The 23,357-nt window shown below is 39.5% G+C and overlaps 1 protein-coding gene across 8 annotated transcripts in view; it reads right to left on the reverse strand.

Annotated features, from left to right (window-relative positions):
* LOC139748206 (F-BAR domain only protein 2) overlaps positions 1-23,357 on the reverse strand; it is a 138,001-nt gene that overhangs the window by 20,558 nt on the left and 94,086 nt on the right. For 6 of the 8 annotated variants that reach the window (XM_071661094.1, XM_071661057.1, XM_071661040.1 and 3 more), the window contains 4 exons: positions 22,162-22,230; positions 14,061-14,137; positions 10,810-10,946; positions 8,627-8,707 (listed from right to left, as the gene is read on the reverse strand). In XM_071661094.1, the coding sequence (XP_071517195.1) occupies positions 8,627-8,707; positions 10,810-10,946; positions 14,061-14,137; positions 22,162-22,230 (364 nt within the window). The remainder of the gene's footprint in view (positions 1-8,626; positions 8,708-10,809; positions 10,947-14,060; positions 14,138-22,161; positions 22,231-23,357) is intronic. The other 2 variants (XM_071661076.1, XM_071661066.1) reach the window with 1 other exon arrangement.

Consider the following 23,357-nt stretch of genomic DNA (forward strand, 5'->3'; position numbering starts at 1 on the left):
CGTCTACTTCTTGCAATAAAATGATTTAAGAATACTTCATACATAAACACTTACCATGAAAAAAATCAAAGGACAGCACTAGTTTTCAGAAATAATACACAGAAATTCTACTCTTTAGTCTTATATCAAACTTCTTCCCTCACAACAAAGAAAAGTTGGTATTGAAATTTCAAATTTTTTTTTTTCTCTCTAAGGCCTTGTCCCAAGAGAAATATTTCTTGGATATTTTGGGGTTAGGACCTTCCAACACCCTACCTAATTTGTGGGGTAGCAGAAGCTTTCTCCACTTAGTGTGAACCACAAACTCTTGGTAATTGCAGCTCTCTAGTTTTAAGTCCATCTTTGTCCAATAAGAGTCTACTTCAATCATGATCTATCTATCTACATCTCTGACACCTGTTCCTTCCAGAAACTCCCACCAAGGGGTAATCACAGCAAAAGTCTCCACTTATCCCTGGCCTTACATGCCTCCCTCACATACACCATTCCACGCATTCTTCCTCTATTTCTCTCCCTCCAGTATTCCTCCACCCTATTTGCCCATATCACAGGTGTTCTTCTGCTCACATCAACCCCTTTTATTGTACTATCATACACTCTCCCTGTAAACTCCCAGTCTTGCATTCTTTCCACATGCCCAAACCACCTCAAAGTATTACATTTTACCTTTTCATTTCTTACTTCATTCCATCTGGTCACATCACATGCTCTTTTCAAACAGCTTATTTCCACATCCTCGATTCTTGACCTCTGTGCCTCATTCCACATCCATGTTTCAGCTGCATAGGTCAGGGTTGGGAGGAATATGCTATCCCTTTATTCTCTCGTCACTTCCATACTTACACCTATACCCTCCATTGTTCTATTAAGGGACCCAATGACTCTTCTACCCTGTACTGCTTTCTCCCTTATCTCTCCTTCCAAATCACCATACTTACCCAAGACAACTCCCAGATACTTAAATTCCCTGACTTTTTCCAGTCTTTTTACCCCAATATCCACAGCACATTTCAGTACACTTTCTTCTTTCACCATATGGTTTTAAAAAATCTATACTTTCACTCTGTTTCCTTTCAAACACCATTACTTTACTTTTACTTGCATTAACCTTCAATCTCCTATGCTTACACACATCATGAAACACACTTACAACCTTCTGAAACTACTCTTTACAAACATCACAGTATCATCCACAAACAGGCTTGCCACTAGCCACCATATCTCACTGTCACAGTCCATCTCTGCACTCCTTTTCACAAACAACACAGTATCATTCGCAAACAGGATTGCCACTAGCCACCATATCTCAATGTCACAGTCCATCTCTGCACTCCTTTTTCTTTGTTCTGCTTTTGTCTCTCTTACCACTCTATCCATATATAATACATACATATCTATTCATTTATTTATTATACGTAGTCGCTGTCTCCCGCGGTAGCAAGGTAGCACAAGGAAACAGATAAAAGAATGGCCCAACCCATCCACATACACATGCATATACATAAAAGCCCACACACACACACACACACACACATATACAAACCAATACATTTCAACGTATACACACAAACACATACACAAACATATACATATATATATTTTTTTTTTTTTTGCTTTGTCGCTGTCTCCCGCATTTGCGAGGTAGCGCAAGGAAACAGACGAAAGAAATGGCCCAACCCACCCCCATACACATGTATATACATACGTCCACACACGCAAATATACATACCTACACAGCTTTCCATGGTTTACCCCAGACGCTTCACATGCCCTGATTCAATCCACTGACAGCACGTCAACCCCGGTATACCACATCGCTCCAATTCACTCTATTCCTTGCCCTCCTTTCACCCTTCTGCATGTTCAGGCCCCGATCACACAAAATCTTTTTCACTCCATCTTTCCACCTCCAATTTGGTCTCCCACTTCTCCTCGTTCCCACCACCTCCGACACATATATCCTCTTGGTCAACCTTTCCTCACTCATTCTCTCCATGTGCCCAAACCATTTCAAAACACCCTCTTCTGCTCTCTCAACTACGCTCTTTTTATTTCCACACATCTCTCTTACCCTTACGTTACTTACTCGATCAAACCACCTCACACCACACATTGTCCTCAAACATCTCATTTCCAGCACATCCATCCTCCTGCGCACAACTCTATCCATAGCCCACGCCTCGCAACCATACAACGTTGTTGGAACCACTATTCCTTCAAACATACCCATTTTTGCTTTCCAAGATAATGTTCTCAACTTCCACACATTCTTCAAGGCTCCCAGAATTTTCGCCCCCTCCCCCACCCTATGATCCACTTCCGCTTCCATGGTTCCATCCGCTGCCAGATCCACTCCCAGATATCTAAAACACTTTACTTCCTCCAGTTTTTCTCCATTCAAACTCACCTCCCAACTGACTTGACCCTCAACCCTACTGTACCTAATAACCTTGCTCTTATTCACATTTACTCTTAACTTTCTTCTTTCACACACTTTACCAAACTCAGTCACCAGCTTCTGCAGTTTCTCACATGAATCAGCCACCAGCGCTGTATCATCAGCGAACAACAACTGACTCACTTCCCAAGCTCTCTCATCCACAACAGACTTCATACATGCCCCTCTTTCCAAAACTCTTGCATTCACCTCCCTAACAACTCCATCCACAAACAAATTAAACAACCATGGAGACATCACACACCCCTGCCGCAAACCTACATTCACTGAGAACCAATCACTTTCCTCTCTTCCTACACGTACACATGCCTTACATCCTCAATAAAAACTTTTCACTGCTTCTAACAACTTGCCTCCCACACCATATATTCTTAATACCTTCCACAGAGCATCTCTATCAAGTCTATCATATGCCTTCTCCAGATCCATAAATGCTACATACAAATCCATTTGCTTTTCTAAGTATTTCTCACATACATTCTTCAAAGCAAACACCTGATCCACACATCCTCTACCACTTCTGAAACCACACTGCTCTTCCCCAATCTGATGCTCTGTACATGCCTTCACCCTCTCAATCAATACCCTCCCATATAATTTACCAGGAATACTCAACAAACTTATACCTCTGTAATTTGAGCACTCACTCTTATCCCCTTTGCCTTTGTACAATGGCACTATGCACGCATTCCGCCAATCCTCAGGCACCTCACCATGAGTCATACATACATTAAATAACCTTACCAACCAGTCAACAATACAGTCACCCCCTTTTTTAATAAATTCCACTGCAATACCATCCAAACCTGCTGCCTTGCCGGCTTTCATCTTCCGCAAAGCTTTTACTACCTCTTCTCTGTTTACCAAATCATTTTCCCTAACCCTCTCACTTTGCACACCACCTCGACCAAAACACCCTATATCTGCCACTCTATCATCAAACACATTCAACAAACCTTCAAAATACTCACTGCATCTCCTTCTCACATCACCACTACTTGTTATCACCTCCCCATTTGCGCCCTTCACTGAAGTTCCCATTTGCTCCCTTGTCTTACGCACTTTATTTACCTCCTTCCAGAACATCTTTTTATTCTCCCTAAAATTTAATGATACTCTCTCACCCCAACTCTCATTTGCCCTTTTTTTCACCTCTTGCACCTTTCTCTTGACCTCCTGTCTCTTTCTTTTATACATATATATACATATATATTTATATATTTATATACATTCATATATATATATATACATGTACATATTCATACTTGCTGCCTTCATCCATTTCCATCACCATCCCGCCACACATTTATTATACTTAGTCGCTGTCTCCTGCGTTAGCGAGGTAGCACAAGGAAACAGAAAAGAATGGCCCAAACCATCCACATACACATGCATATACATAAAAGCCCACACACACACACATATACATAACAATACATTTCAACATATACACACACAAACATATACATATATATCTTTCTTTCATACTATTCGCCATTTCCTGCGTTAGCGAGGTAGCGTTAAGAACAGAGGACTGAGCCTTTGAGGAAATATCCTCACCTGGCCCCTTCTCTGTTCTTTCTTTTGGAGAAAAAAAAAAAAAAAGAGAGGGGAGGATTTCCAGCCCCCCACTCCCTCCCTTTTTAGTCGCCTTCTACGACACGCAGGGAATATGTGGGAAGTATTCTTTCTCCCCTATACTTGCTGCTTTCACCCATTTCTGTCACCACCCCGCCACACATGAAATGTTAAGCCAGTATTGCCAGTGCCACCAAAGAACTCTGATGAAAGAAGCTAAATGTACTTCATCTGACTTAACACATCTTTTTTCTAACTTGGTGTAATCTACATAGAGAATCTACACTCATTATAATAACTGCTCTACAAGCAATATCATAATTATCACTATTATCAGTATAATTGATTGCCTTTTTTCTAACTGGGTATAATCTACATAAGGGATCTACACTCATTATAATAAATGCTCTACAAGTAATATTATCATTTTTATTAATACACTTGATTACCGTTTCCCACATCAGAGAGAGTGCCAGGAAACAAACAAAGAAAGACCTATTCACTCATATACACATATATATATACATACATACATGCACATATCAACATACACATACAAAGACATATACATTCATATAGATGTACATATTTGTACTTGCTTGCCTTTATTCATTCCCTGCATCACCCCACCCCACAAGGAACAGCATCACCACCCCATGTCAATGAGGTCGCACCCGGAAAACAGACAAAAAATAAAGGCCACATTTGCTCGCACTTCGTCTCTAGCTGTCAGGAGTAATGCACCAAAACCATAGCTCCCTATTCACATCCAGGCCCCACAGACCTTTCCATGGTTTACCCCAGATGTCTCACAAGCCCTGGATCAGTCCATTGACAGCACATCCACTCCGGTACTGTCTAATTCACTCAAATCCTATCCTTGCACACCTCTCACTCTCCTGCATGTTCAGGCCCCAACTGCTCAAAATCTTTTTCACTCTATCCTTCACCTCCAATTTGGTCTCCCGCTTGTTCTTGTTCCCTCCACCTCACACATATATCCTATTTGTCGACCTTTCCTAACTCATTCTTTCCATATGTCCAAACCATTTCAACACACCCTCTTCTGCTCTCTCAACCACACTCCTTTTATTACCCTTTCATTACTTACTCAGTCAAACTACCTCACACCACATATTGTCCTCAAACATTTCATTTCCAACGCATCCACCCTTCTCTGTACAACCTCATCTATAGCCAATGCCTTGCAACCATATAATGCTTTTTCTTTTTTTTTTTTTTTTTTGCCGCTGTCTTCTGCGTTTGCGAGGTAGCACAAGGAAACAGACGAAATAAATGGCCCAACCCACCCCCATACACATGCATATACATACACGCCCACACAACGCAAATATACATACCTACACAGCTTTCCATGGTTTACCCCAGACGCTTCACATGCCCTGATTCAATCCACTGACAGCACGTCAACCCCGGTATACCACATCGATCCAATTCACTCTATTCCTTGCCCTCCTTTCACCCTCCTGCATATTCATGCCCCGATCACACAAAATCTTTTTCACTCCATCTTTCCACCTCCAATTTGGTCTCCCTCTTCTCCTCGTTCCCTCCACCTCCGACACATATATCCTCTTGGTCAATCTTTCCTCACTCATTCTCTCCATGTGCCCAAACTATTTCAAAACACCCTCTTCTGCTCTCTCAACCACGCTCTTTTTATTTCCACACATCTCTCTTACCCTTACGTTACTTACTCGATCAAACCACCTCACACCACACATTGTCCTCAAACATCTCATTTCCAGCACATCCACCCTCCTGCGCACAACTCTATCCATAGCCCACACCTCGCAACAATACAAAATTGTTGGAACTACCATTCCTTCAAACATACCCATTTTTGCTTTCCAAGATAATGTTCTCGACTTCCACACATTCTTCAAGGCTCCCAGGATTTTCGCTCCCTCCCCCACCCTATGATCCACTTCCACTTCCATGGTTCCATCCGCTGCCAGATCCACTCCCAGATATCTAAAACACTTTACTTCCTCCAGTTTTTCTCCTTTCAAACTCACCTCCCAATTGACTTGACCCTCAACCCTACTGTACCTAATAACCTTGCTCTTATTCACATTTACTCTTAACTTTCTTCTTTCACACACTTTACCAAACTCAGTCACCAGCTTCTGCAGTTTCTCACATGAATCAGCCACCAGCGCTGTATCATCAGCGAACAACAACTGACTCACTTCCCAAGCTCTCTCATCCACAACAGACTTGCCCCTCTTTCCAAAACTCTTGCATTCACCTCCCTAACAACCCCATCCATAAACAAATCAAACAACCATGGAGACATCACACACCCCTGCCACAAACCTACATTCACTGAGAACCAATCACTTTCCTCTCTTCCTACACGTACACATGCCTTACATCCTCGATAAAAACTTTTCACGCCTTCTAACAACTTGCCTCCCACACCATATATTCTTAATACCTTCCACAGAGCATCTCTATCAACTCTATCATATGCCTTCTCCAGATCCATAAATGCTACATACATATCCATTTGCTTTTCTAAGTATTTCTCACATACATTCTTCAAAGCAAACACCTGATCCACACATCCTCTACCACTTCTGAAACCACACTGCTCTTCCCCAATCTGATGCTATGTACATGCCTTCACCCTCTCAATCAATACCCTCCCATATAATTTACCAGGAATACTCAACAAACTTATACCTCTGAAATTTGAGCACTCACTCTTATCCCCTTTGCCTTTGTACAATGGGCACTATGCACGCATTCCGCCAATCCTCAGGCACCTCACCATGAGTCATACATACATTAAATAACCTTACCAACCAGTCAATAATACAGTCACCCCCTTTTTTAATAAATTTCACTGCAATACCATCCAAACCGCAAAGCTTTTACTATAATATTGTTGGAACTACTATTTCTTCATACATACCCATTTTTGCTCTCCGAGATAACATTCTCTCTTTCCACACATTCTTCATCGCTCCGAGAATCTTCACCCCCTCCCCCATCCCATGACCCACTTCTGCTTCCATATTTCCATTCTCTGCCAAGTCCAATCCCAGATATCTAAAACTCTTCACTTCCTCCAATTTTTCTCCATTCAAACTTACATCCGAACTAACTTGTCCCTCAACCCTGCTGAACCTAATAACCTCGCTCTTTTGCACATTTACTCTCAACTTTCTCCTTTCACACACTTTTCCAAACTCAGTTACCAACTTCTACAGTTCCTCACTCAAATCAGCCACTAGTGCTGTATCATCGGCAAACAACAATTGACTCACAAGTAATATATTTCAACTAAATCTAGTCCTATTAGACTATCTGGTAACAGCCATCACTTTACTAACCTTTTGATGAGCCTATGCAAGCAGGATTATTAAATAATGAAAATAAAAACATTTAGTTCATTTGATCATTTATTCTTTTACATAGTCTTAAAAAAAAAAAATCAAATGCATCTCCCTTATGATTTAGTCTTAATCATGGTAAATCATTGTCTATCATCATCTTCTATTCCTAAATTCTTGGGAGGTTCAAGAGCATAATTCCTATGAATTCAATGAAACACATCCTTACCTCATGCCAAGTGTGTTTAAGAGAGACATAAGTTGCCAATATGGTTCCTAACTGATTTACCCAGCTATCCTGAATGTGATGAATTTATTGGTGGCAGTATGCTGGATTAGTGCAATGGAAATAGGCTGTGTTATTCAAATAAATCTTATATATAAACTAACTTTAAAAGCACAAATGCTAAATTGTTTGTGGAAGGTTTTAAAAATTCTCTACTTGTGGCTAATAGACAAAAGAAAATGGATTTTCATTTGAAGGGGTCCTTTCTAAGATAATTTGAGGTCAGAAAAGCATAATTCCCTTTTCTAAGGCGTCAGCAAGGTAGCACCAGGAAAAGAGACAAAAAAGGCCAATTTGTTCACACTCAGTCTCTAGCTGTCATTGTAATGCACTGAAACCACAGCTCCCTACCCACGTCCAGGCCCCATGGACCTTTCCTTGTCTGCTGTTTCTCACATTCGTGAAGTAGTGCTAAGAGTAGAAGAAAAGGGTTCATTCCCTCACATCCACTCTCTAGCAGTCATAAGTGTGTCAGAAGTGGAGAGGACAAGGAGATGGGGGAGACCAAATTGGAGAAGGAAGGATGGAGGGAAAAATAATTTTGAGTACTCATGGCCTGAACATGCAGGGGGAAGAAAGGCAAGCAAAAGATTGAGTGAACTGAAGCAATGTGCTATACAAGAGCAGTTTTAATCAAAATCCACACATTTCTTAAAAGAAGGATTCATTAACACTAAACATTAAACACTTCAGGGTTTTTTTTTAGCAATTCCTTAATAGTTTCCTTAGAAGGCGATCTTTCTACAAGCATGATGATTAATACACAATTGTGAAAGAATGAAATGTAGTTTTCAATGCAACACCACAAAACTACTCAATAATGATTATCATCCTTGTCAAGGACAATACCCATAAAAACAAAAGAATCAGTGTAATATTACTATGCCTAGCCTTTTTATCTTATACTATATAACATAACATGTTCTAAGTAGTAGTACTGACCAGCATATCTATCAGCTCGAGGAGGTGGAGCCAACACAGGTGATGTGACTGATGTAACTGACGTCGCAGGGGATGATGCACCTGAAGAATATTTCATTAAACTCCATAGATTATGAGGATTCTTATATCTTAGAAGCCATACAGCTTTCCGATCTCATCATAAATGAGAGTGGAAGGTTCTGAATATTTTACAGTTTAACTTTGTGGGTAATGTAGCTGTGAAGCATCTTATGAGTACTCTGTTCTTTATAAATTTGGGGTCAGGAAGAAATGACAGTGAAATACATTTAAAGATTAGGTGTGAGAATCTAGACTTTAAAGATTACCTTCTTTGAGTAAGATAAATACACACCCAGAGTTTCTAGCAGAAAATGAGATACTTAAATTTTGGAATAAACTTTTTGTTGAAGTCCCTCAAAATACAAATGTACCACAATATATCAATCTTAAGAAAATTTAGAGCAAATCACAATAAGACTGCAAAAAACACACAGCATCCTATGGGTCACACTTACTATATCTTCAAACTAACATGATAAAACGACTGTTATCCATCATTCAAACCAATGAAATATTCAAAAGTATATATATCTTTTAATTTCAGTCAGCAACCTTGTAGTAAAAGAGAATTAAAAAAGATACTTAAGCATATTTCAAATTGTGTGTGTGTACTGCACTGCAACAATTAGTGTATTCACCACCAGACATTTGGTGTTGCTGGTGATCGTTTACTACCTCCCATGTTGTTTCTGGCACAGTGGTGTGTATTGTGTATGTCATGCATCCTGGTCTACTATTTTGGACAATGGCCACTTTCAAGCATTGTCACAAATTGCCTAACAGCTGCTTGAAATCATGAAGCCATATACGTCTTGCACAACACACCAGAAGAATGTTTTAAGCCTCGAAAAGAAGATGGAGTTGTGCATGATGCTAGCTAGGTTGAGTCTAAGGTCCACCTATAAAGGACTTCGACTTCATTTGCTTACTTGCTTCCATATAGCAATAAGTCCTCTTTATAAAATATTTACAAATATGTTAAATATTTTAAAATACCACAAATTCTGCACTATCTAATACGTTAAAAACCCTCCAATAACCAATTTTTTTTTCATCTGGAACAGCTGATTCCCCCAGGAATTTTGGATAACATAAGTTTTAATGTACTTTGATATATATAAAGCAGCATTTACAATTGGTAGATAAACTATTTTACTGCATAATTCCATATAAGACTTGATATCAGTCATAGCAATTCTGTATCATTCATATCTTCAGTCACAACACAAGATTTAGCTATCAGCTACATATCTAACATGATTTTATGTGGCCAACATCTGGAACACTATGAATTTCAATAATAACCCCTTAATGCTCAACTGATGTAGCTGAAAAATTTCTAATGGTATAGCTGATGTAGCTGACAGATAGGGATTTAGTATTTGTACTGTACTGCAATAGCAATCATGAGCACTGGGTAAGTTCATAAACCATGAGAAATCACTTGTGTACTTGTGATGAGTGCCATTATGTTGTACAACTTACATATGGTGGGAAGAAAATCTTCAACTAACAACAACTGCAACAATAACAACAATGGGCCACCCAAGGTTAAGCGAAAATGTTTGAATCATAGTTGAGGCAGTTGGTCCACAGTCAACTCAGTTGTTCATCCACCTCTAGGGGTAGGTCAATGAAATGGGTACCTAGCTCAGGCTAGGATATATACATATATATATGAGATGGCCCCAATCAAGGCTTCAGTTGCTCATGCTATCTAAGCTTAAAAAAAACAGGGGAGTTCTTTTCATATTGGCTGTTTGATGAATGAATGGTTGTTATAAAAATAGCAAATCTTAACTTGTGGGTGACCAGTTGCATCTGTCACTCAAGTGACTCAACAGAATCAGTCTCATCCAGAAAAAGATATGAAAAGCAGGAACAAACTTTAGAATAGAAGATATGCTCTGTGAATTATGTTTAGGGTGGTTCACAGTCTAATGGAATTTTAGATCACAAATTATATGTTTAAGTCATGTGCTGAATATGGATGGAAGATGAACTTGCAATGTACCCAAAATGCCTACCAAAAAATCACTAAAGGCAGGTCAGTATGATTATGTAGAAAAATAACTTAACATACACAAAGCAAAACTGTATAGATAACTATCTATTAAACCTACCTTTAGATACTGGAGACACTGGTCGATTGAGTGATAGGTCAACTCCAGCAGTTGTTGCTAAAAGTCCTTTTGAGCTACTCTCACTTGTCCCAAAGTTAAGATTTAACCCAAGTAAATCTGCTGAACTCGTCTTGTTGCTAGAAAAAGAAAAAAGAAAGAAAACAGTTATTCACATTCAAGATACAAACGGTACTTTAATACTTATTTATCAGTTGCTCTAAGCCTCTGCTTTCTTCCTCAATCAATCTATTCCATCCATTCAACACATATTGTAAAGGTACTTTTTACATTTCTTTTAAAGTTTATGATCATGTCACCTCTCACTCTTCTGTCACTCACAGGGGGCAATTCTAAGGTCTTTAGCCTTTCCCAGTAAACTGGTTTCCATATTCATGGTGCCAACTATGAACCTTCTTTGGTAGTTCTTTGTGCTCCTTTTCTTTACGTTTCGTGAAGAAACTTCGGAAGCACATTCCAGTTTCAGCCTTACATAGGCTGTGAAGAGCTTGCTGAATATTTCTTTATCCATTAATGTGAATGCATTTCTAACATTTGCCAGCAAGCAGCTGGTCTTCTTAAGTATTCTACTATGATAGGACTCTTTGACAAATTACAGATGATGTTGGATACCAAATCTTTATCACGTACACATTCTTGCTGCTTATTACTTGCCAGATGATGGAGGCCTTGTTTTGCTGTGACCCATCCTCATTACTTTACATTTACTTGAGCTGAACTTCATCCATTATGTATCAGACCAACCTTCGGGACTGTCAAGGTCCCCTTGTGAGTTGATGCAGTCCTCCACATATATCACTTCCCTCTTGACCTTTGCATCATCTACAAACATATTCAGGTGGAAGTCCATACATTTTGGCAAGTCATTTACATAAATGAAAAAGAATACTGGTCCCAGATCAGAATCCTGTAGCACCCCATTGGTGATCTAAACCCATTTTGAAATGGTTTGTCTGACATGAATCTTTTGTTCCCATCCGCTAACATAATCTTCTATCTAATAAAGTAGTCTTATTCCTGCCTGGTGATCAAACTTCTTATTAGCATCCCATGCAGTACAGCATTAAAAGCTTCCAAGCAGTCCAAACACAAACAATTCCCACATCCTTACCCTTTATCCAAGACAGATCTCACTCATAAGCAGAACACAATGAGGTTCATTACATATGACTTCCTTTCCCAAAACCTGTGCTGTCTCTCACTACTGTAATTTCCCCTTAGTTGAAAGTCATTCATTTGTTTTCTGACTATCTTTTCCAGAACCATGCAGACCATACTTATCGGTGAGTAAGCCTATAGTTCAGTCCTTGTTCCCTTCTCCTTTCCTATGGATGGGCATGAAGTTTGCCCTCTTCTATGCCCTTGACACTGCTTCCCTCCAGCAGTATCCTTAACAGTATTTCAAGAGGTCTGGCCTTGTCTACAGTATCTGCAAACATCTTCAGTACATACAGTGAAATTTTATCAGGACCAAGGCCCTGGTATGGATCAAGACCTTCTAATGTTTTACTAATGTCCTTCCCTGATATCTATAAGTTTTCTAAATCCTCCTTCACTTTCCATCTTATTGTTATTTGGGCTACAGTGTCTTCCATCAAAAAAACATTTGAATTTGTTATTCAGTTCCTCATACATCCTTACATCATCCTCTACAACTCTTTCTTCTGAATCCTTTACCCTGATCTGCTGCTCCTGAGCTGACAGTTTATTCCTGATGAATTTATGGAAAAATTTTGAATTCTTTCTGGTCTTGTACACAACACTCTTTCAAGATTTCTTTGGTCCTCCTTATCCTGCTATTTTCATCCTCACTCTCTTAAACCTGGCAAATGGTGGTTTATATTTCTGCATCAGCACTGCATTAAGCTCCTCTGCTTTTTGACATATTTTATCAAAGCATGCCTCCCTCTTTCTTAACATTCCTCAATATCTGAGGTCCGAGGTAACCATGTTCCTACTCCTTCATTGAAACCTTCTAAGAACATCACCATTATGCCATGGTTCCTAGCTGCTGAACTCCATTCACCAATGTACATTACCAGTGAATTGTTGGGGTTAGCATAGTTTCTGAAATTATATCTCTTCTTGACACTGTATATATTAACTTACCAAATGGACTGAACACTTGAACATGTTTGCAGAATGATGGCATGCCTTATAAGATGCAAAGAATAATGATGACTGCATCATTTTACAAGGGAATCTACACAAACTCAAAGATGGTCTCATAAATGGCTGGAATTCAATCGCAGTAAATACAAAGTACTGAAAAAGCAACAAAGTGAAATAAGACTTTGGTGCAATGAACACTGAACAAGAATTAAGCTACAGGGATCTGTATGTTGCTATAGCTCCAAATTAGGAGAATGGTTAAAGAAGCAAACTTTCTGCTGGCAAACATTAGGACTTTATAGATAAGGAAATGTTTGTTAAAATATTAACAAAATATATTGCACCATAACTAAAACATATCTCTATGTCTGGTCACTGCATTTAAAAAAAATACATGGAAACAAGGGTTTAGATAAGAGTCCAAACTAAGGAAAGTAAAACAGTATTTGAATTATGATAGCCGATTTTACAATGAGAGGCTGAGGGATACAAATCTGATCATCAAGAAGGAGAGAAAATATAAGGGTAACCTGATTCAAGATTTAAAATCAGATGGACGACACTGGCAATGAATAGTTCTTCAAGAGATGCAACAAGTCACCAGAGGTCATAATAAGATAATAAGTTGGAGGCTTGTTACAAAGGATATGAAGAAATACTCTTGTGATGTAAGAGTCATAAAGACTTGGAATAAACTGAAAGATGGAACTATAAATGCTGGCATTATACATATGCTTAAAATTCTACATGATGGAGGAGAAAGTTTGGGAGATTGAGCCACATAAGTGTAGAACTCTCTTTACTGTACAAATAGGCAATTACTCATGTAAATGCTACTCACTGGTGCTGCCTGATTCTATATGCATGAGGTCACACTGTGAATGAAAAGTCACCTTTAGTAAGGCTGTATCATTGGAAATACAATCTCGTCAAAGAACATCTCACTTCAAAGGAGTCCACATTTCCTTGCTACTAGAATTGGCACAACCTTGTGCAACAGAAAAGTCAGAAAAGGTGTCCTGGGTAAAGCTAAGACTTTCTTAGAAAGAAGTCATGGAGTAATTATATATGTCTATAAACACATAAATAAATGAATAAGTGAATAAATAAATGTTACTCACTTAAGTTGCTGGGTGATACTATTTGAGCGTTTCATCATAGAAAAAGAGTCTTGTGTATCAGTTGAAGTTCGTCTTGTCTGTAAAGGAAATTAATGATTAAAATCTCAACCTGATATTATATAATACACCAAGTGATTGGAAAAGGATGGGAAATATCATCATGCATTATCTTAATTTACTGATTTTTTCTTCTCAATAATCAGAACTGTCTTAAAAGATAAACTGGTTATCAAAACCACTAAAAGAATGATGAAGAATATATTCTCAGGAACTTAAGTTCCCTAAGATGATTAACTGGCCTGGGACTTGCTACTTCCAGTGATATCTTCTATACTTTCCAAAAGCAAACAGGAAAAATGAGGATGCATGTATGAAGAAAATTATTTACCATTTTTAAAAAACATTGACAAAGATGTGTGTTCACGTCTAACACAAATCAGATTACATACAGCAAAACAAGGTATTGATCCTCACATTTAGGCCAGATTAATAAATGAGTATCTGGCATAAGCAATGATTATATGTATGCAAGTTTTGTACATGCTTGCCTTTTTGCCTTAGCACAATGATGTCAGGAGCAGATGATTAAGCCTTTGAGAGAAAATCCTTGCCTGGATTCTTATTCAGTTCCTCCCTGTAGAAAGTGACAATACAAGAGAGGATCATTTCCAAAACCCCACTTCCACCCCTCTCTGCCACCTATTACAACATCGATATATAGGTAGTATTCTTCTTCCTTTTATCCCGTGGGGTAATCCTTGAAAAGGTCTGTGGGGCCTGGATGTGGATGGGTAGCTGTGGTTTCAGTGCATTAAATGTGACAGCTAGGGACTGAGTGTGAACATACGTGGCCTTTTTACCTGTTTTCCTGGGGCTACCTCATTAAAGCATGGGGAAACGATGCTGCATCCTGTAGGGTAGGGTAGCACCAGGAATGGATAAAGGCAAAAAAGCATGAATATGTACATATGAATATATGTATATATCTATGTACATGTATATGTATGTATATGTTGATATGAACATGCAAATACATATATACACATGTAAATATTCTTACTTACTCACCTTCATCCATTCTTAATGCCATCCAGCCCACAGGAAACAGCACAAATGTATGAAAGATAAGAAGATACAACACAGATATTCTTTTCTTTTCCCCCACACACGATCACCACTCCATGTCAATAAAGTATCACTAAGAAAACAAAGAAAGGTCACATCCACACATGAGCTGTCATGTGTAATGCACCAAAACCAGCTTCCTATCCACCTCTAGGCCCCACTGACCTTTCCTTGATTTGCCCCAGATGTTTCACATGCCCTGGTTCAGTCCACTGACAGCACGTTGAACCCAGTATACCATATTGTTCCAACTCACTCTAATCAATGCAAGTCTTTTTCATTCCATGCTTCCATCTCCAATTTGGTCTTCCAGCTCTCCTTGTTTCCTCCACTTCTGACACATATTCATCTTTGCCAATCTTGCCCCACTCATTCTCTACATATGTCCAAACCATTCCTAAAATCCCTCTTCAGCTCTCTCAGCCACACTCTTTATTTCAACAAAAATTTCTTGCCCTTTCATTACTTACTTGACATATTATTTATTCATTTATATTCATCTATTACACTTTGTCGCTGTCTCCCGCGTTAGTGAGGTAGTGCAAGGAAACAGACGAAACAATGGCCCAACCCACCCACATACACATGTATATACACGCACACACGCACATATACATACCTATATATTTTTATGTATACATATACAGACATATACATATATACACATATACATAATTCATACTTGATGCCTTATGTACATACCTATATATTTTTATGTATACATATACAGACATATACATATATACACATGTACATAATTCATACTCGATGCCTTTATTCATTCCTGTTGCCACCCCGCCACACATGAAATGACAACCCCCTCCCCTAGCATGAGGTAGTGCGAGGAAAAGACAACAAAGGCCACATTCGTTCACACTCAGTCTAGCTGTCATGTAATAATGCCCGAAACCACAGCTCCCTTTCCACATCCAGGCCCCACACAACTTTCCATGGTTTACCCCAGACGCTTCACATGCCCTGATTCAATCCATTGACAGCATGTCGACCCCGGTATACCACATCGATCCAATTCACTCTATTCCATGCCTGCCTTTCACCCTACTGCATGTTCAGGCCCCGATCACTCAAAATCTTTTTCACTCCATCTTTCCACCTCCAATTTGGTCTCCCACTTCTCCTCGTTCCCTCCACCTCCGACACATATATCCTCTTGGTCAATCTTTCCTCACTCATTCTCTCCATGTGCCCAAACCATTTCAAAACACCCTCTTCTGCTCTCTCAACCACACTCTTTTTATTTCCACACATCTCTCTTACCCTTACGTTACTTACTCGATCAAACCACCTCACACCACATATTATCCTCAAATATCTCATTTCCAGCACATCCACCCTCCTGTGCACTACTCTATCCATAGCCCACGCCTCGCAACCATACAACATTGTTGGAACGACTATTCCTTCAAACATACCCATTTTTGCTTTCTGAGATAATGTTCTCGACTTCCACACATTCTTCAAGGCTCCCAGGATTTTCGCCCCCTCCCCCATCCTATGATTCACTTCCGCTTCCATGGTTCCATCCGCTGCCAAATCCAATCCCAGATATCTAAAACACTTCACTTCCTCCAGTTTTCTCCATTCAAACTTACCTCCAAATTGACTTGACCCTCAACCCTACTGTACCTAATAACCTTGCTCTTATTCACATTTACTCTTAACTTTCTTCTTTCACACACTTTACCAAACTCAGTCACCAGCTTCTGCAGTTTCTCACATGAATCAGCCACCAGCACTGTATCATCAGCGAACAACAACTGACTCACTTCCCAAGCTCTCTCATCCCCAACAGACTGCATACTTGCCCCTCTTTCCAAAACTCTTGCATTCACCTCCCTAACAACCCCATCCATAAACAATTTTTTTTTTTTTTTTCTTTTCCCCCCCCCCCCAAAAGAAGGAACAGAGAATTGGGCTAGGTGAGGGTATTCCCTCAAGGCCCAGTCCTCTGTTCTTAACGCTACCTCGCTAATGCGGGAAATGGCGAATAGTTTGAAAGAAAAAAGAAAGAAATATATATATATATATATATATATATATATATATATATATATATATATATATATATATATATATTTTTTGGCTTTGTCGGTCTCCCGTGTTTGCGAGGTAGCGCAAGGAAACAGACGAAAGAAATGGCCCAACCCACCCCCATACACATGTATATACATACGTCCACACACGCAAATATACATACCTACACAGCTTTCCATGGTTTACGCCAGACGCTTCACATGCCTTGATTCAATCCACTGACAGCACGTCAACCCCGGTATACCACATCGCTCCAATTCACTCTATTCCTTGCCCTCCTTTCACCCTCCTGCATGTTCAGGCCCCGATCACACAAAATCTTTTTCACTCCATCTTTCCACCTCCAATTTGGTCTCCCTCTTCTCCTCGTTCCCTCCACCTCCGACACATATATCCTCTTGGTCAATCTTTCCTCACTCATTCTCTCCATGTGACCAAACCACTTCAAAACACCCTCTTCTGCTCTCTCAACCACGCTCTTTTTATTTCCACACATCTCTCTTACCCTTACGTTACTTACTCGATCAAACCACCTCACACCACACATTGTCCTCAAACATTTCCAGCACATCCATCCTCCTGCGCACAACTCTATCCATAGTCCACGCCTCACAACCATACAACATTGTTGGAACCACTATTCCTTCAAACATACCCATTTTTGCTTTCCGAGATAATGTTCTCGACTTCCACACATTCTTCAAGGCTCCCAGAATTTTCGCCCCCTCCCCCACCCTATGATCCACTTCCGCTTCCATGTTTCCATCCGCTGCCAGATCCACTCCCAGATATCTAAAACACTTCACTTCCTCCTGTTTTTCTCCATTCAAACTCACCTCCCAATTGACTTGACCCTCAACCCTACTGTACCTAATAACCTTGCTCTTATTCACATTTACTCTTAACTTTCTTCTTTCACACACTTTACCAAACTCAGTCACCAGCTTCAGCAGTTTCTCACATGAATCAGCCACCAGCGCTGTATCATCAGCGAACAACAACTGACTCACTTCCCAAGCTCTCTCATCCCCAACAGACCTCATCCTTGCCCCTCTTTCCAAAACTCTTGCATTCACCTCCCTAACAACCCCATCCATAAACAAATTAAACAACCATGGAGACATCACACACCCCTGCCGCAAACCTACATTCACTGAGAACCAATCACTTTCCTCTCTTCCTACACGTACACATGCCTTACATCCTCGATAAAAACTTTTCACTGCTTCTAACAACTTGCCTCCCACACCATATATTCTTAATACCTTCCACAGAGCATCTCTATCAACTCTATCATATGCCTTCTCCAGATCCATAAATGCTACATACAAATCCATTTGCTTTTCTAAGTATTTCTCACATACATTCTTCAAAGCAAACACCTGATCCACACATCCTCTACCACTTCTGAAACCACACTGCTCTTCCCCAATCTGATGCTCTGTACATGCCTTCACCCTCTCAATCAATACCATCCCATATAATTTACCAGGAATACTCAACAAACTTATACCTCTGTAATTTGAGCACTCACTCTTATCCCCTTTGCCTTTGTACAATGGCACTATGCATGCATTCTGCCAATCCTCAGGCACCTCACCATGAGTCATACATACATTAAGTAACCTTACCAACCAGTCAACAATACAGTCACCCCCTTTTTTAATAAATTCCACTGCAATACCATCCAAACCTGCTGCCTTGCCGGCTTTCATCTTCCGTAAAGCTTTTACTACCAAGAGGATATATATGTCGGAGGTGGAGGGAACGAGGAGAAGTGGGAGACCAAATTGGAGGTGGAAAGATGGAGTGAAAAAGATTTTGAGTGATCGGGGCCTGAACATGCAGGAGGGTGAAAGGAGGGCAAGGAATAGAGTGAATTGGATCGATGTGGTATACCGGGGTTGACATGCTGTCAGTGGATTGAATCAGGGCATGTGAAGCGTCTGGGGTAAACCATGGAAAGCTGTGTGGGGCCTGGATGTGGAAAGGGATCTGTGGTTTCGGGCACTATTGCATGACAGCTAGAGACTGAGTGTGAACGAATGAGGCCTTTGTTGTCTTTTCCTAGCGCTACCCCACACACATGAGGGGGAAGGGGGATGGTATTCCATGTGTGGCTGGGTGGCGATGGGAATGAATAAAGGCAGACAGTGTGAATTGTGTGCATGGGTATATATGTATGTGTCTGTGTGTGTGTATATATATATGTGTACATTGAGATGTATAGGTATGTATATTTGCGTGTGTGGACGTGTGTGTATATACATGTGTATGTGGGTGGGTTGGGCCATTTCTTTCATCTGTTTCCTTGCGCTACCTCGCAAACGCGGGAGACAGCGACAAAGTAAAAGTAAAAATAAATAAATATGTGTGTGTGTGTGTCTGTGTGTGCATGCATTGAGATGTATGGGTACGTATATGTGCTGTGTGTGGACGTGTATGTATATACATGTGTATGTGGGTGGGTTGGGCCATTCTTTCGTCTGTTTCCTTGCTCGCTACCTCGCTAATGCGGGAGACAGCGACAAAGCAAAATAAATAAATAAATATTTTCAAAACAGATAACTTTGTTGTCAACCACCAAGTATCCTAGCATCTGTTCTTCCTATGTACTCCCAATGAACCTTCTTTTGGTTTTCCTCTTTTCCTTGTCCCCACCACTTCTAGCATGTACCCCTTCTCTCCTCACTCATCTAAGTACAAACCAATTCAGTAAGCCTTCTTCAGCTCTCTCATACATACTCCCCTTACAAGCACATCTCTCTGTCACCCCATCATTTTGTATTTAATCAACCCCTACACTATATATTGCCCTCAAACATTTAATTTCCAACATTGCATGACCTTGGATATCAAAGATCAACCTTCATGTGGCTGGTTTTGACAAAGAAACAAGAAGAAGCAGCAGCCAAATGTGAGTCCCAAGTCCATACCTTGGTGGCAAGGACACATACAGCTAGCTCATGGAAGTAGTACCAAGATAATACTTGCAGAATGGTGGAAAAGTAGCAACACCAGAGAGAGGCATGCTTGAAGAGAGGTGATACCCAAAGAATTAATACAATGGAAGGCTTCTGATTCCACTTCGTCTAATAAAGAGGAAAACTCCATACTGGGGTGACTAAGACCCCTATATATCCGCTCATTAAATGAATAATTATGGCACCTGCAGAACACTCCCAGCTTTTGGCATGAAGATTTTGTTCTGTTGATTAAATGGAGTTTCCAGGGCAGAGTGGAGGATATGGTTCTGCCTAATGTATAAACACTCCCATAATAACCTCTATGATAATACATAAAAAATAAGAGAAGGGATACTAATCCTAGGGATGGGAAAAGCCAGTCTGGTGGCATGTCTGAAAATGTGCAACCTACAGAAATTTTGTGCTGTGACTGGCCAGGAGCAAGTGGTTCAGTAACATTATGGTGGTTTCTGATTGGACAAGGGTGGGCCCAAAATGAGTGAGATACTGCTACTTAGATGAGAGGAAGGCAGTGGGTGAAGAAAGCCAGTGATTCTCCTCCAGAAAGACAGTGAATTAAAACTTAACGCCAATATTTCCGGAGAATATCTAACTGAATATCTCATGCTCACAGGACAGAATGCAGAGGAGAGAAATTTGACATTAAAATATACATAATCAGGTGCTTCCAGCATTAAGTATCAAATATTTAGCATCAATAAAGGCATTTTTTTGTGTGTTACTAAGATGCAACACATTGGTTGTACATCTTTATACATGCAAGCACATGCAAACCATATATATGCCATTACAGTGACAACATACATAATGTACATGTCAGTGACCATGATATAGTTTTCATAATTCTACATTTTTCTACACAATGTTTCTGTTGGTGATTAGGCTGTTTAATGGTATAGGTTGTGCACAAAGTAACAGAGGGCCACATCATGATGATACTTCTACATATGGCATTCCATATTAATAATACATTGAGTTGATGAAAGATATCTCATTTGCTGGTGTGCAACAATTTTAGCCAGTATTAAAGAAGAAAAGAATACTTACATAATACGACTGAGGGAGATACCAGACTGAATCATGCAAGCATAAAATTGGAAGAGATATCTGGAGCATGGGGTATTTTGATACCAGCTCAACCTTTGCATCCATGAAGATGAGTCCAGCAAAATTTAAGAAGCTGACATTCTAGAAGCACCTAACACATACAAAGCAAACACATTTCAGCTGACAGCTTTCATAAACTTCCCTTTATAATAACAGAATCCATATAACTAAAAACAATCTTTGAAGGTCCTCATGGTCCAATAAATGGGAACTATGCCTGCGGAGACATTTCTTTTCAAATATACCAGCACATCCCACCTGGATGCTGTCATGTTTATTATGCAAAGCATGAGGTAGTCCTAAATTCAAGCATGAGTAGCAGTTGCCATTAGAGGGCAGGATGAGATCAAGAAAGGAGGTGTAATAACCATTTTACCCATTAATAGCCACTAAGGGTAAGTGCACTAGTCTCCTATTATAATTACTTATGTCACTGTCAAATGTCACATCCACACCTAATTTTGCGGGGGAAGAAAATGAGCTTAAGTAACTGCTTTCATTAAAGGGGGAGAAACTGTAGATATGAACATCTGAACTTTCAATATGAACATACACAAAGGAGTTTCTAATATACTTCTGGTGAAAAATTTTCAACCACAACAACAATTATTACAAAACGCCTTTGACAGATGATTTGTGTACACATGTAGGTGACAAACAATAATATTAATGAAAAGATAGATGGAGTACTGGATAAACTCTCAAGACAAAAACAAGTAGATGAGTTTGAAATGAGCTCAGGCAAGAGCAGACTTGCTCTACAGCATATAGCAGTCTGACTTGAGGCAGAGATTTCAGGCACAGTAGTCATGCACAATACATGTTACCTTCTGCAGAGTTAGGTATCTGATCTTGATCTTTCCATCCGAGCTTATCTGGCGTGGAGGCACACGAGGCTAGTTGAAGGTCAACCATTAATGCCAGTATCTAGTTAAAATTATTCCAACATAAATGATTCTTTTTTCTTTGGTATTTTCACCTTGTAATTAACTGTCAAAACACTGCTAGTTCAGCCTATATTCAAAATCAAATAATTTTTTGTCCTATGGTTTCCTACAATTAATTAAGGGCCTTTTACTACCGCTATCATAATTCTCCTTCTGTCAGTTTATTTGATGTCTGCCAACTGATCATCTAATGATTTCCTCAAACACAACATTTTGTACGCCATCTCACATATGTGAAGCCAACCATATGATGGCTTAAGTTGTCTGGTCAGTGAAATACACACTGATAACCACCAGAAAGTTGTCAAATAACAAGGCAAAACTTGAAAGTGCCATCGCAGAATTGTATTATTCCTCATTTCTTGTAAGTACAATGCAGCATCCTAGTCTATAGCCAATCAATACCATAATTCCTATCATCAAAACTGGCTCCACTATACACTAGTATAATACAAGCTTCATCAAAAAGTGTGTCAAGACTAGCCATGAATTAAGACATATTTTTTCATAATACAATAACCAAAAGTATGCTATAGATGAATGAATAAGTCACAAAATTCAATATCAATTATAAGTGCTATAAACATTTCAATCTCTTCTGATCTGAACCTAGAGTTTACCAGTTAAAGATACTAAAACAAATTTCATACTTCAAACTTTAGAAGACTTTCTATGCATCTCACTCTCCACATAATTTGTAAAAGAAATCATGGTGAGCAAGAAAGACTGCATAATGCACAAATGTACTTTCCTAAAGGACAAAGTGCTTGTGTGATTGTACATGATGATATCCATATTAGTGCTCTTTAATGTAATCTTAGCTACATACTGTTTTGCAGATGGGGAACAATACAAGAAAAGAATATGGTTGGATGATTATGAAGCAAAAGGTGCATCACAATAAACAGAATAAAAGCTATTGAAGTCGTATATGAATATTACTTTAGCAGTCTTTGAAATCGGGATCTTAGACATAGACTGAGATGTAAGAAAGATTATAGTTGGGTATTTCACAGTTGACGCAAGAATAAGTAAAATGAGGAACATGAGATCAGGAAAAATTACGAAAGCACCCT

This window comes from Panulirus ornatus, chromosome 5 (assembly GCF_036320965.1).
Source record: "Panulirus ornatus isolate Po-2019 chromosome 5, ASM3632096v1, whole genome shotgun sequence".
Classification (NCBI taxonomy): Eukaryota; Metazoa; Arthropoda; class Malacostraca; order Decapoda; family Palinuridae; genus Panulirus; species Panulirus ornatus.